The following is a 14,555-nucleotide window of genomic DNA, read 5'->3' on the forward strand; positions in this document are numbered from 1 at the left end:
TCTATCGATCGTTCTTTTTTCCCCCATCCCTGGTGAAGAGCCAGGACAGGAAGTCTGAAGCCTGGCTCTGAAGCCTGGAGAGCTAGCTGTCAATCACGCAGCTACCTACTCCTAAGACCTTTGCAGACACTCACATTACAGTTTAGCTAACTGTGTCAGTTTAGCTAGCTACGACTGTACATTGTTAGCTTTGGTGTTATCTTCTACTGCTGTACATTGTGAGATTGCTATCTCACTCTAACCACTGTTACCTTAGCTAGCTCACGCTGACCACTGCACACTGTTAGCTTAGCTAGCTTACTGCAACCACTGTGCACTGTTAGCTTAGCTAGCTCACTCTGACCACTGTGCACCGTTAGCTTAGCTAGCTATAAATTGTGTTATCCTGTCCATCCCTTTAATACCCTTTTGGTTGACTGTTCATCTTGTTGATTTGGTGCTGCATTCCAGAGAAACTGCATTCCAGAGAAACTGACTTCTGTTTACACCAAACAGAGGTGTGTGTTTGTGTACGTCGACATGCACAGGTCAGGTGTGTCTGGATGGAACAGCGCAGTCAGTACACTGGTGTTACTGGCACGAGGACCGACATCCCAGGATGCATTGCAGCAGGCACTGTTTCAGTCGCTCGGTGGAGTACAGTTCTAGAAGGCTTCCTTAGAGCAGGACACTGCAGAGCTGCAGAATGGAGGGGGGTGAGTAGGGAAAGGGTGAGGAGGTGGAGGGATGGGGGACTTGGGAGGGTGATGAGGAGGGAGGGCTGAGGGACTGGGAGGGAGGGGTGAGGGACTGGGGAGGAGGGGAGGGGGGTAGTGTGACAAAGCAGTCCTTTGTGGAGTGTGTTTGTTTACAATGAGCTGTGGTCTGTTTTGCATGAGGGGCAGTCATGTGGCCCAGGGAGAGAGAGAGACAGAAGAAAGCAGGGGCAGAGAGAGAGAGAAAGAGAGAGAGAGAGAGCGAGGGAGAAAGAAAGCTAGAGATGGAGAGAAGGCAGAGGCAGAGATTGAACCAGAGAGATAAACGGCAGACTTTGTTGGCGTGCGTCTTCTGGGATGTTTAGTGAACAATGCTAATCCTCAGATCAGCCCTGTGTCTCTGGTTGTCATGTGTCTGTCTGTGTCCTTCTAAGTCCTTCGCACGCACGCACACGCGCACATTCATGCACACTGATGGCTTTGAACAGTGACGTAACTGTGCCCTCTGGGCGTGGTACAGTGTGTTGACCCTGGCAGGTGAAAGGTCAAACGTCCAAACCAGTCTCATGTGCAACCCTGTCTGTCGGTGTGTTTAGGCTTCAGCAGGAGTTGGGCGTGTGTGAGAAACAGAGCTTTTATAGCTGGAATGTTTTGAGTATTTTTAGCGGAGGCCTATATTTTCCTGTTTGGCTTGGAACAGTGCTGAATGAAGTTACAATGGATGTGGAAGTACACTGCTGCGGAGTGCGTGTGTGTGTGTGTGTGTGTGTACCTCCTTCTTCCTCTCCCCTCTCACTCTACTTCTCTTCCTCCCCTTTCTGTCTTCCCCCTACTCCTCTCCTCTTCTCCTCTCTTCTCTCCTCTCTTCTCTCTCTTTCTACTCTCTCTCTTCTCCTTCCTGCTGCAGTCTAAGATGACGCATCAATATTTCTGAGAAGCAAACAGGAAGTGGTCTTGTGATTGGCTGGGGGAGAGGGCTGCTGTAGTGTGATTGGGCGGGGGAGAGGGGTGCCGTCGTGTTATTGGCTGGTGGAGAGGGGTTCGGTGTTAGTAGACTGGAGCAGGGCCAGAAAACACTCGCAGCACTCTGATGACATCACCGCCCCCCTCCCCATCCCAGCTATTGAAACAAACCCTCTCTGTGGACCAGCAGGGGGGAGGGAGGGGGGAGCCATCACTGAGAGAGAGAACAAGAGCTAGTGAGTGAGGGGAGGAGTTGTCCACCAGCGAATGGCGAGTGAGAGCGGGCGGGCGGGAGGAGGGAGGGTTTGGGGGGGGTGGAGAATAGCTGACAGGGCTCGCAGGCTCACACAGGAAGAGGAGAGCAGAGGGAATATCGCTCCGCTCAGAGCACTCCGTTCCACCCCTCATTCTCCCTGCGAGGAGAGCACTGCTGGGTTCTGCTAGCGGCCAGGTAGCGAGGCTAACCAGGACCGAACCAGCCAGAACCGGAGGGGAACCAGAACTGGACCAGCCAGAACTGGAAGGGAACCAGAACTGGATCTGCTTAGAAGCTGAGTCTGGTGGGACTAGTGGATGGAGGACACGCTGAGATCTTGACTAAGGTCCTAGTAGGAAGGAGCAGTGAGGAGCAGACGGGAGCAGTGCTCTTCCCCAGGGACCTCCGTCCTCCAGCCCTCTCAGGTGTTTCTCAGGATGACCTCCCAGACCCCCTGTGGAGGCTAGGACGGCCTCGCCGACCGGAGGGGTGTGAGGAAGGAGGTGTATGCGTGTGTGAGGACGTGTGTGTGTGTGTGTGTGTGTGTGTGGAAGAGAGAGGACAGTGTAGGGTGCTTGGCCTGTGCTGCGGCCGTCAGGCTAGATAGACGTCATGCTGAGCCTGCACGATTCTGTCTTCTTTGAGATCAACATCAAGTCGCTGCTCAAGTCCTGGAGCTGTGAGTACCCTGCTAGGCCTCTCTCTTCCTTCCCTCTCTCTCTTTCTTCTCCTCTCTTCCCTCCCTCCATTTCCCTCCCTCTATCCTCTTCCCCTTTCCTCTCTTTGTTTCCTCTTCCCTCTCACTGGAGGAAATATGGAGGAGAGCCTCCATCTCTCCTCTCGTCTCCTCTCCTTCCGTCTCCTCTCCTCCACCTGTCCCTTGTTTCCTCTCTTCCATCTCTCCTTTCCTCCACCTCTCCTCTCGTCTCCTCTCCTCCATCTCTCGTTTGCTCCATCTCTCCATCCTCCACGTCTAGAGGAGTCAGAGGGCTGAGTGGTTAGGGAATCGGGCTATTAATCAGAAGGTTGCCGGTTCGATTCCCCGGCCAAACAATTGGCGTGTCTTTGGGCAAGACACTTCCCCCTAGTTGCCTCGGGGAAATGTCCATGTACCTACTTTAAGTCGCTCTGGATAAAAGCGTCTGCTAAATGTAATGTAATCTCTTGGCTCCTCTTCTCCATCTCTCCTGTCCTCCATCTCTCCTCTCGTGTCCTCTCCTCCTGTGTTTACATACCACCCTGGTCTGCAACATGGTTATCTGTCAACAGCCTGCATGTCTGCTTGGTGTTTACACATCCTCACATGCAACCTGAAGATGAAAAGGCTTCCTCTGTTGGGAGGCCCAGCAGGTGAGGGGAGAAAAAGGAAGACAGGTTAGAGGTGAGAGGCAACAGAGAGACCAGCATTAGTAGGTTAGAAGTTAGAGAGAGGGACCAATGTTAGTATGTTAGAGCAGAGAGAGACCAGCATTAGCAGGTTAGATGTGAGAGAGACCAGTGTTAGCAGGATAGAGGTGATGGAGGCCAGATTGAGCAGGTAAACTTGGAAGGTCTCTGTCTGTCTTCCCGGTCTCTCTATCTCCTCCTGGTCTTTCCTCCTAGCTGCACCCAGGGGACTCCCCTGGGATACCTAAACTGATTACTGATTACACTGACAGGAAATACTCTCTGTCTCTCACTCATTCACTCTCTCATTCACTCTCCCTCTCAATGTGAGAATGTCTCAATGAAGAGCATAGAAAGTCTACGTCTTTCTTTCTTTTTCTTGCCGGTCAGCTGTCTGGGTAAATGTGACTGCACAAGACTCCATCCCTCTCTCGCACCCTCCTCACCCTCTCTCGCACTCTCCTCATCCTCTCTCTCCTCCTCCCCTCTTTGTCCTGGCTCCCCCTCATTCCCTCTCCTTTCCCCCTGCTCTCTGCCTGTTTCTCCTTCTCTCTCCTCCTCAGGGACGGCTAATGTTTCCTCATTGATCTGGCTTGTGGTTGCTGACCATTATTAGCCTTCTGTACAGCATACATCCTTAGGGGCCGCCTGGCTGTCTCTCTGCCTGTCTGTGTCTCTTTGCCTGTCTCTCTCTGTCTCTCTGCCTGCCTCTCTGTCTCTCTCTGTCTCTCTCTGTCTCTCTCTCTCTCTCTCTCCGTCTCTCTCTCTCTCTCTCTCTCTCTCTCTCTCTCTCTCTCTCTCTCTCCGTCTCTCTCCGTCTCTCTCCGTCTCTCTCCGTCTCTCTCTCTGCCTGTCTGTCTCTCTCTGTTTGTCTCTCTCTCTCTGTTTGTCTCTCTCTCTCTGTTTGTCTCTCTCTCTGCCTGCATGTCTCTCTCTGTTTGTCTGCTTACCTTGTCCGTCTCACTCTGCCTGTATCTGCCCGTCTGTCTGTTGAGAGAGAGGGAGGGAGAGAGAGGGTGGGAGAGAGGGTGAGGGAGTGAGGGGGAGAGGGTGAGGGGGAGAGAGAGGTTGAGGGAGAGAGGGTGAGGGTGAGAGAAGGTGAAGGAAAGAGGGGGAGAGAATGAAGGAGAGAGGGTGAGGGGAGAGAGTGAGGGAGGAAGGGGGTGAGGGAGAGAGGGTGAGGGGGTGAGGGGGAGAGAGAGGGGGGAGTGAGGGAGAGAGGGTGAGGGGGATAGGGTAAAAGGTTTCAGTGTGACTGTTCAGACTGTTTGCATGTTGGGATGAACACACCACACACACACACACACACACACACATACGCACAGTCCATGGATCAGGCCCATGCAGACTAGACCTCTAACTCATCCCAATGGAGATGTGTGGTTGAGGACATGTTGGGTAATCAGATTGGCCTGGTGTGATCATGTGACTAACTTCTAAAACTATGTGTTTTTGGGAGTCAGTGTGAAGCAACTTTTCAGATATGCTTTTCTTACACACATGCATACACACTGTCGCACACACGCACACACACTCACTCTTTCTCTCACGCACGCACGCATGCACACACACTCACACAGTAGCGCCATCCTGCCTGGTGCTACCAGTGAGCACGATGGTTACTCAACCTGAGTGTGAGTTGGCATCTCGTTCAGTAGAAGGCCAAGCTGACCGTTGGGTAAACAACTCGTTTTTTTCACTCTTTTTTTCTCAAAAGAATGCACCCTCGGCCCCTCCCTCCCTCCCTCCCTCCCTCCCTCCCTCCCTCCCTCCCTCCCTCCCTCCCTCCCTCCCTCCCTCCCTCCCTCCCTCCCTCCCTCCCTCCCTCCCTCCCTCCCTCTCTCTGTCTCCCTCTCTCTCTCTCCTTTCACCCTCCTTTCTTGTCCCTCTTTAGCCCCTCTCTCTCCCATTTCTTGCCTCCTACTCCCCCCCCCCTCCCCCAGTGTTGGCTGCCAGCTTCCAGTCTCTCTCTAGAAACAATGAGTAGTAACTGTCACTAACCCTCCCTGCCAACTGCTCTCTCCCGCTTTTTCTCTCTCTCTCTCTCTCTCTCTCTCTCTCTCTCTCTCTCTCTCTCTCTCTCTCTCTCTCTCTCTCTCTCTCTCTCTCTCTCTCTCCCCCTCCCTCTCCCTCTCCTCTATGCCTTTGCTTCTTTCTCTCTTCCTCTTTCTCTGCGTCTTGGTCTGTCTCTTTCTCTCGTTCTCGTTCTCTCTTTTCCTCCCTGCCTCTCTTCCTTCTTTCCTCCTGCTCTACACATATTTGATGTTCCAGAATGTTCTGGCCCCCTGAGTACTTTGCCCTCAACTTGTTCCTAGAGTCCCCCCCCCCTCCCCTAGCAGTCCCTCCCGACCCCCCGACCCCTCCAGCAGTGTCTATGAACAGCTGAGATGCCCCTGTGTCTGAGCCAGGGCTTCGAACATCCTGTAAAAGGCCTCCTCTCCACCCCGCTCCCCTCCCCTCTCTCCTCCAGCTCTCCTCTCTCCCTCCTGAACGCCAGGTCTAGTCTGCTGCAACCCTAGTGTCCAGCATGCGTCAGCTGCAGCAAGGAGTCAGATATTCTCACCAGTGTAACTGGAAGGTGGTGGAACAGCCCAGTAGCACGCACACACACACACACACACACACACACACTCACCCCCGGTTGGCAGGTTTGAGGGGTGTGTTCTCCATTGTTCCTGAGGGCCAGAGGAGGAACTGAGAGCAGAGCAGCTATTTATACAGAGCTGAGGTGTGGCTGCTGTCTCACGTTGTGTAACCCTGCTCTCTCTGGCCTCTGCTCTCTCTGGCCTCGGCTCTCTCTGGCCTCTGCTCTCCCTGGCCTCTGCTCTCCCTGGCCTCTGCTCTCTCTGGCCTCTGCTTTCCCTGGCCTCTGCTCTCCCTGGCCTCTGCTCTCTCTGGCCTCACTGGCCCTAGGCTGGCCCCGCTAGCCTGCCCCTCCACTACTGGACCTGGTGTTCCTTCTCTGGTCCAACTCCTCTCTCCCCCTCCTCTCCCTCTCATCTCCTTTCTCCCTGTCTCCCGCTCTTCTCCTCCTGTGTGTGTGTGTGTGTGTGTGTGTGTGTGTGTGTGTGTGTGTGTGCGGAACAGGTGCATCACTGTAGTGGACAGCCAGCCAATGAGTCTGCGAGGGGGAGAGAGGGGGTGACATGACACGTGCACACACACACACACACACAGTCTCTCCTTGTTTGTTTTAAATCAGTTGCTGGGTGTGAACATCTCCGTCGCTTCATTGAATTTTACTGGCCATGTTTTAGCCATTACTATTGTTTGAACTTTTGGGAAGGCACGGGTGTTCCCATGGTAACCAGGAAGAAACAGGGAACAGAATGTTTCCTGGGAGGGAAGAGGTGAAAGGTCAGCTGAGCTGAGCCCTGTTCCTGGTGACTTGTACCTGGTTCTGGTCCCTGGGTTCTAGTTCCTGGGTTCTGAGCCCTATTCTTGGTTCCGGTCCTTGGGTTTAGTTGGCTAATATCTGTCCGTCTGTCAGCATCACTGCTGACCTGTTCCAGTCCTCTGTATTCCCCCTGACCTCTGACCCCCCCCCGTGTCGCTGCAGCCTCGGCCCCGGTCAGCAGCGTGAGCAGACGGCGCCCCCCCCCACGGCCCCCCCCTCGTGGGAGAAGCGCTCGGCCACCATCATGTCCAGCATCACCATCGACCCCGAGCTCAAGCCGGGCGAGTTCGTCATCAAGAGCCTGTTTGCTGAGTTTGCCGTGCTGGCGGAGAAGAAGATAGAGGTGGTGATGGCAGAGCCCCTGGTGAGTAGGGGGGTCTGGGAGGTGGTTGGGGGAGGCTAGGGTGGTCTGGGGGGGGGAGCAGGTGGAGGGTGGATAAGGAGCAAAGAGGGGAGAGAGAGTGGGGAGAGAGAGTGGGGAGAGAGAGCGGGGAGAGAGAGCGGGGAGAGAGAGCGGGGAGAGAGAGCGGGGAGAGAGAGCGCGGAGAGAGAGCGCGGAGAGAGAGCGGGGAGAGAGAGCGGGGAGAGAGAGCGCGGAGAGAGAGCGGGGAGAGAGAGCGGGTAGAGAGAGCGGGTAGAGAGAGCGGGTAGAGAGAGCGGGGAGAGAGAGCGGGGAGAGAGAGTGGGGAGAGAGAGTGGGGAGAGAGAGTGGGGAGAGGGGGATCAGTATGGAGAGTATAGAGGTAAAGTGTAATGTGCGTATCCTTCTGCTATGATACCTTTTTCTTGGAGCGGGTCTCTCCAATAGCAGTTCTCACAACTCTTTTTTTTCCTTTCTCTCCTCTCTCCCTCTCTCCTCCAGGAAAAGCCCTTGTCCAGATCTCTCCAGAGGGGAGAAGATGCACAGTTTGATCAGGTGAGTCTCCCCCTAACGGCAGTTCCAGACAGACGGGTGGATGGATAGATACCCATACACATCTCCATACACAGGGATGGATACGAGTTAGACAGTGCCATAGTTGGTGTTGAGATTGTGTCGTGTTTGCACGCTCTCACTACCACCCCAACTCTTCCCCTACCAAGCCTATTGTATGGCACAGTAGTTGATCCAATCAATAGCCCTGCCCCCACTGCCCGCCCCCCCCCCCCTCACTCACACACACACACACACACCAGGCTGCTGCAGGGTGCAGGACGAGAGTGATGGTGCAGGGTGCTTTGCTCAGCATAACACCACAACCACAGATCCAGCTGCTGCCATTGTAAGTGAGCAGGTGAAAGACACAGACAGAGAGAATGGGCAGGGTGATGGAGAGGGAGAGAGAGAATAGGCAGAGAGAGGGAGAGGGAGGGTGAGAGAAAAGAAGGTAAAGATAATGGGCAGTGATAGCGAGAGAGAGTGGGAGAGAGAGAGAGAGAGTGGGAGAGAGAGAGAGAGTGAGAGAGAGAGAGAGAGAGAGAGAGTGAGAGAGAGAGAGAAAGCCTGTGTCATCCTCAGCAGTATATCAGAGCAGGGTGCTGGAGTGTGTCTGTCTGGCGCCAGGAGGCCAGAGAGCCATGACATAACTCTCCCTCTACCCTCATCACGCTGCCCCGAGCATGCGCAAGCCCTCCCGCGCACAGCTAGCACAGTTAGCAGTCTTAGCAAAGTTAGCAGTGTGGGTCTAGGGTCTTATGGGCGAGGGTCTAATGGGTAAGGTCTAATGGGCTAGGGTCTAATGGTTAGAACAAGGGTCTAGGTTGGTACTAGGACAAGAGACTATGACTCTCCAGGGTCAGTCAGTAGGGTGACAAGAGCTCTCATCCTGTCACCCTACACCACCCTCCCAGCACAATCAATACTGCACGGACTGTACGTTACTCTGCGCTGAGGTCACCCCTCCCTCCTCCTCCCCCCTCCCTCCTCTGCTTTCTCTTTACTTGTTCTCCCCATCCCTCCATCTGTCCATTCCTCCATGCTTGTCTCTTCTTCTCTCTCTCTCTCTCTCTCTCTCTCTCTCTCTCTCTCCGATTATCTCTCTATCTCCATCCATCCACCCCCCCCCCCCCCGCTGTTCCCCCTCCTGAATTATCGTGCTACACTGATGTTGATCTGTGTGCGTGTGTTCTGTGTGTTCTCTGTCTGTGTGTGTGTGTGTGTGTGTGTGTAGTTAATAAGCTCTATGAGCTCCATAGCAGAGCACTGTTTGCCCTCGCTGCTGCGGACCCTGTTTGATTGGTACCGCCGCCAGAGCGGCACCGAGGACGAGTCCTACGAGTACAGGCCTCGCTCCAGCACCAAGTCCAAAGGGTGAGACATTCCCCCTCTCCCCTCTCCCTGCTCTCCTCCTCTCCTTGCTTCTCTCGTTCTTATTTACCGGAGGATAACACCCATGTGTGCAATAACAATTTTCAGTTTTCAACTGTTCACTTAATGTTCTTTTAATCTCTTTCCCCCCTCCCTCCCTCCCTTCCCCCCTCCATCCCTCCCTCTTTCCCTCCCTCCAGGGATGAACAGCATCGTGATAAAGACTACCTGCTGGAGAGGAGGGATCTAGCCATAGATTTCATGTTCTGTTTAGTTTCAGTAGAAGTTTTAAAACAGGTGAGCTGGTCTGTATGTGTCTCTACCTGTGTCTCTGTCTGTGTGTGTCTGACTGCCTGTCTGTCTGTCTGTGTCTGACTGCCTGTCTGTCTGTGTGTGTCTGAATGCCTGTCTGTCTGTGTGTGTCTGAATGCCTGTCTGTCTGTGTGTGTCTGACTGCCTGTCTGTCTGTCTGTGTCTGACTGCCTGTCTGTGTGTGTCTGACTGCCTGTCTGTCTGTGTCTGACTGCCTGTCTGTCTGTCTGTCTGACTGCTTGTTTGTCTGTCTGTCTGTGTCTGACTGCCTGTCTGTCTGTCTGTCTGTCTGTCTGTCTGTCTGTCTGACTGCCTGTCTGCCTGTATGTGTGTGTCTGACTGCCTGTCGTGTGTCTGTTCCAGATTCCTCTTCATCCAGTGCCAGATGCTTTAGTACATGAGGTTCTGAACCTGGCATTCAAGCACTTTAAACACAAAGAGGGGTGAGTCTGCACACACACACACACACATACATACATACACACACACACAAACACACAAATGCATGTGCACATACAGTTTGGGGAATTTCTGCTTCATTGGGCAAGAGACCGTGTAGAGCGACAGGAAATGTAGGAGAGAGAAGCGAGGACATGCAGGAAATGGCCTGGGCTGGAATTGAACACATCAAACACTGTGAAATGCAGAGTTCACTCTGGATATAAAACCCCCAAATAAACACTCCGTGCCCTATTGACACACTTGTTGTGGACTGTAGCAGAACAAGACTGCAGCAGTACTATTTATGTCTGTTCAGAGGGGCAAGCTTTATGGCCAGTGTGTGTGTGTGTGTGTGAGAGAGAGTGATGTTTATGAGCATCATTAAAGTCACCAAGAGAAAGCACCTGGTCTCCATGTCGGACAGCTTCCAGATGGTTCGCTGCCGAGGTCAGATCAAATATCTTTTATAGCCCCTTTTTACAAGCGCTGTTACGGAGGTTTTCGCGCACGCCCACAGATCAGCACCTGCAACCAACCTGAACCCTCAGAGAAGACCAGGAAAAACACCCCTCCAGAAACACTGCGAGAAACACTTAGAAACCTGGTGAGGAGAGGTGTTCAGCGAGGGCCCCCCTCCTCCAGTGATGGTGGGTGGTGCAGAGAGGTGCAGACCAGAGGCTGGTGACAGCCACGCCATAACAATACAAATGAAAGGAAGGGTGAAAGAGCAGTATGACTGAGCAGGACTTACCGCCACCCCCAAACCCCCCCCTGTAGAATTCACGTCTGGTTGCTATGGGAGACGTGGGGGTGCGTCCAGCCCTCGTGTGGTGCTGTGGCGGGCCGGTTCATGACGGATGTGCTCGAAGGGCGTGGCGCGGGTTGACTGACAGATGTGTTTGATTGACAGGTACTCGGGGCCCAACACGAGCAACGTGCACATCATCGCAGATCTGTACGCGGAGGTCATCGGCGTGCTCACACAGTCCAAGTAACCCTCCTCTTCCTCCTCCTCACCTAACATAGAACCTCTTCTGGGATGAAGAGGTGTGTAAGAACACTCCAATCACTGTGACAGACTGGAACTGTGTGTTTGTTGTGTGTCAGGTTCCAGGCCGTGAGGAAGAAGTTCACCACGGAGCTGAAGGAGCTGCGTGTGAAGGAGCAGTCCCCCCACGTCATCCAGTCCATCATCAGCCTCGTCATGGGCATGAAGTTCTTCCGGGTCAAGATGTACCCCGTGGAGGACTTTGAAGCCTCCTTCCAGTTCATGCAGGTCGGGTGTGTGTGATTGGGGGGTGGGATGGGAATGGGGGGTTGTGTGTGTGTGTGTGTGTGAGAGAGAGGTTGTTGTGGGTGTGTTCTGCTCCTCAGAAAAGTGTGTGTTCCTCAGGAGTGTGTTTGACCACACGTGTGTGTGTGTGTGTGTTCCTCAGGAGTGTGTTTGACCACACGTGTGTGTGTGTGTTCCTCAGGAGTGTGTTTGACCACACGTGTGTGTGTGTGTGTGTGTTCCTCAGGAGTGTGCCCAGTATTTCCTGGAGGTGAAGGACAAAGACATCAAGCATGCTCTGGCCGGCCTGTTTGTGGAGATCCTCATTCCTGTAGCTGCTGTGAGTACCTGTCCCATACCCAGTCACCTGTCCTGACACACCTGGCCCACACACATGCCTGTCTGGGCCTCCACTCCTGAGTGCTTACTCTTCTCCCCCTCCCTCCCTCCCTCCCTCCCTCCCTCCCTCCCTCCCTCCCTCCCTCCCTCCCTCCCTCCCTCCCTCCCTCCCTCCCTCCCTCCCTCCCCTCCCCTCCCCTCCCCTCCCCTCCCCTCCCCTCCCCTCCCTCCCTCTCGGTCTCTCTCCTCCCAGGCGGTGAAGAATGAAGTCAACGTGCCGTGCCTGAAGAACTTTGTGGAGATGCTGTACCAGACAACCTTTGACCTCAGCTCCAGGAAGAAGCACTCCCTGGTACTGTCTCTCCTCCTATCACTCTCCATCTCTCTCTCTCTTCATCTCTCCCTCCATCTCTCCTCTATCACTCTCCATCTCTCTCTCTCTCTCCTCTATCACTCTCCATCTCTCTTTCTCTTCATCTCTCCCTCCATCTCTCCTCTATCACTCTCCATCTCTCTCTCTCTCCTCTATCACTCTCCATCTCTATGTATTGTTTCAATCACACAAACTAACACACATTGTCCCCTTCTCTCCTCCCTCCTCCCTTCTCTCCCCCTCCTCCCTTCTCTCCCCCCGCCCCCCCCCCTCCTCTGCAGGCTCTGTATCCCCTGGTGACCTGCCTGCTGTGTGTGAGCCAGAAGCAGTTCTTCCTCAATAACTGGCACATCTTCCTCCAGAACTGCTTGTCTCATCTGAAGGTACGGTTGACAACCCCCCCCCCCCCCCCCCCACACACACACACACACACACAAACACACACAGCCCCCCCCCCCAGGGGTGGGGGTTCACAGGTGACTTATTACAGGTGACCACTTAAGACAGGGGTGACTAGTTACAGGTGACCACTTAAGACAGGGGTGACTTATTACAGGTGACCACTTAAGACAGGGGTGACTTATTACAGGTGACCACTTAAGACAGGGGTGACTAGTTACAGGTGACCTGTGTCTTGTTAGAACATAGGTGACTTGTTACAGTGACTTTTTAAAGTTGTCATGTTAGGACAGGGGTGACTTAATGCAGGTGACTTTTTAGGTCATTTACAAAAAGACAAAGGTTTCTTTAAACTCCTTTAGTTCAGTTATAAAACGTGTCCCTGAATGAATATTATTGTAAAACTTGCTACTGATTCAGACGTTAATACTTATCAAGTCTCCAGGTTTAAGTAGGACAACACAGGTAAGTTACTTGAGGCTGTGGTTGTTTACTCTCCTGTTTCAATCCAGACCTGAATCTGAACCGTGTTCCCTCTTTAAAGTAATTCTGATTCATTTACAATGAACGACTCAGAATCAGCCTTAGCTGCCTATGGTGTTGAGCGATCCAAACGAAGCTCAGAGAATCAGACTCTTATTACTCTGATCCAAACCTGACAAACAGCCCTGGTTAATCAAACACACATATGTTCTGTCACCTACACCCTTATCTTTCCAATAATAACCTAATGCCTTGTGATCCCTGTACCTCCACAACTCCGAACGTATTCCTTTTGGGAGATTTGACTCTGATTCCTTGGTGAAAGTGCTGTAATTCCCTCCTGTCGTGATGACTCCCTGTTGAATCAACTCTTTGGTACTGAATCAACTCTCAATCTCGTGTCTGACGTGATTCGCCTGATGTGATTCGCCTGATGTGATTCGCTTGTCTCTCCCTGGGATGTGATTCCTGAGTCTCCTTGCTGTTGAGAGCCAGTAGTTGAGTGAGTGATGAGTCAGACTGCTTGTTGCACAGACACATTCCAACCCTGTACCTGCTCCCAGCATGCAGTTCTCCCTGCTGGCTGGAGATTTAGGGTTACAAGTAAGTGGATGTTGTCCTTAATCTTGCCCATTTACCACATCACCCTACCCTCACACCTCTTGCCCGTGTTTTGATATATAGTTAAATGGTAGTTAATGTAACTTTGATGTAAAGTGTTGCCAGAGAGAGTTACGGGGTTAGAATTGAGTCTGTGGACTTGATGCTGGGTTTGGACGCAATGCTCTGATTCTTGTCTGAGCCCAATGGCTTATGGGATTTGTAGTGTCAGTGGGTTAGCTCTCTTCCTGGTCTCACACGCACACACACCAGCCTCCGTCAGGCGTTTCTCTCCTCTCTCCCTCGCTCCTCCTCCGCTCTCTGCTGTGTGTGTGTGTGTTTTGTCATCCTTTCCTTGTTTCACACCTGTTTGATTCAATCTCTTTTGATTTCACTTTCTTTGTTTCTTTTTTTAATTGTTTCTACTTGCGTCCGCGAAGCATGAAGTAGACCAGGTGAAGGATCAGGTTCATGTTGGATGAACACACCTTTGTGTCGGCGTCTGGTTTGGGTCGACACAGCGGTGAAGGCCTGGACCGTAGACGGTCTTGACGCGCTCAAACACGATCCAACACGTTTGCTCCATGCTTAGCCTCCCACCCTCCCTCCCTCCCTCCCGCCAGTACAAGCCTGTCTGGAGGTGTGTAACACACCGGGCCAAGGCTGGAAAGTTCTGCACACGTTTGTGTCTCTAACGTTTTTTGTTGTTGTTGCGTGTGTTTCTGTTCACCTCTAACCTGCATGTGTCACCCTCACACCCGTGTCTTCTGTCGTCTCTATCTTTCTTTCTTTCTCTCTTTCTTTTTTTCTTTCTCTCTCCCTTCTCTCTCTCTCTCTGTCTCTCTCTCTCTCTCTTCCCATCTCTCTCTCTCCCCATCTCTCTATCGTTCACGCACTCCAGATGCCATCTAACAACAGCATCAGGAAGCAGATAGAGACCCTGCAGGTGAGTCACCTGGCGTCCTCTAGTGGGGGGAGCAGGAAGTGCGTGCTGGAGAGAGGGGGTCGAGGTGGCGAGGGGGTGGACCCAGAGTGGTGGAGAGCAGAGTGGGTGTGGGCCTGGAGAAGGGGCCCCTGTTGAGATAAGGGGGTGTCACATAGAGTCGAGGGGGGCCCACAGGGCGAAGGGGCCATAAGAAACAAGGGGGCCCCACCGATGGACAAGGGGGGCCCCCAGACGCAAGGGGACCCCAATAAAGACAAGCGGAGCCTCTTCGGAATGAAGAGGGGCGCCACAAAGAGGGGCTTGGTGCCTTCAGGTCCATTCAGTGCTGCTGTCATTCCTGTGTCTCTGTAGTAACTGTTGGTAGGCGGTAATGTAGCAAAGGAGGTTCTACACTGTAGTGTTTCT

At 53.1% G+C, this 14,555-nt stretch overlaps 1 protein-coding gene across 10 annotated transcripts in view; it reads left to right on the forward strand.

Annotated features, from left to right (window-relative positions):
- The window catches only part of LOC146254622 (protein furry homolog-like), a 53,876-nt gene that overhangs the window by 12,814 nt on the left and 26,507 nt on the right, over positions 1–14,555 (forward strand). For 3 of the 10 annotated variants that reach the window (XM_084675641.1, XM_084675644.1, XM_084675643.1), the window contains 11 exons: positions 6,860–7,061; positions 7,560–7,613; positions 8,848–8,987; positions 9,185–9,281; positions 9,660–9,739; positions 10,648–10,728; positions 10,845–11,013; positions 11,258–11,350; positions 11,603–11,701; positions 12,004–12,105; positions 14,106–14,150. In XM_084675641.1, coding sequence (XP_084531767.1) covers positions 6,942–7,061; positions 7,560–7,613; positions 8,848–8,987; positions 9,185–9,281; positions 9,660–9,739; positions 10,648–10,728; positions 10,845–11,013; positions 11,258–11,350; positions 11,603–11,701; positions 12,004–12,105; positions 14,106–14,150 — 1,080 coding nt within the window. In that variant the 5' untranslated portion in view covers positions 6,860–6,941. Of the gene's footprint in view, positions 1–2,027; positions 2,594–6,859; positions 7,062–7,559; positions 7,614–8,847; positions 8,988–9,184; positions 9,282–9,659; positions 9,740–10,647; positions 10,729–10,844; positions 11,014–11,257; positions 11,351–11,602; positions 11,702–12,003; positions 12,106–14,105; positions 14,151–14,555 lie in introns of those variants that run through there. The other 7 variants (XM_084675645.1, XM_084675649.1, XM_084675646.1 and 4 more) reach the window with 4 other exon arrangements.

This window comes from Hypomesus nipponensis, chromosome 16 (assembly GCF_054491055.1).
Source record: "Hypomesus nipponensis isolate SF chromosome 16, ASM5449105v1, whole genome shotgun sequence".
NCBI lineage: Eukaryota > Metazoa > Chordata > Actinopteri > Osmeriformes > Osmeridae > Hypomesus > Hypomesus nipponensis.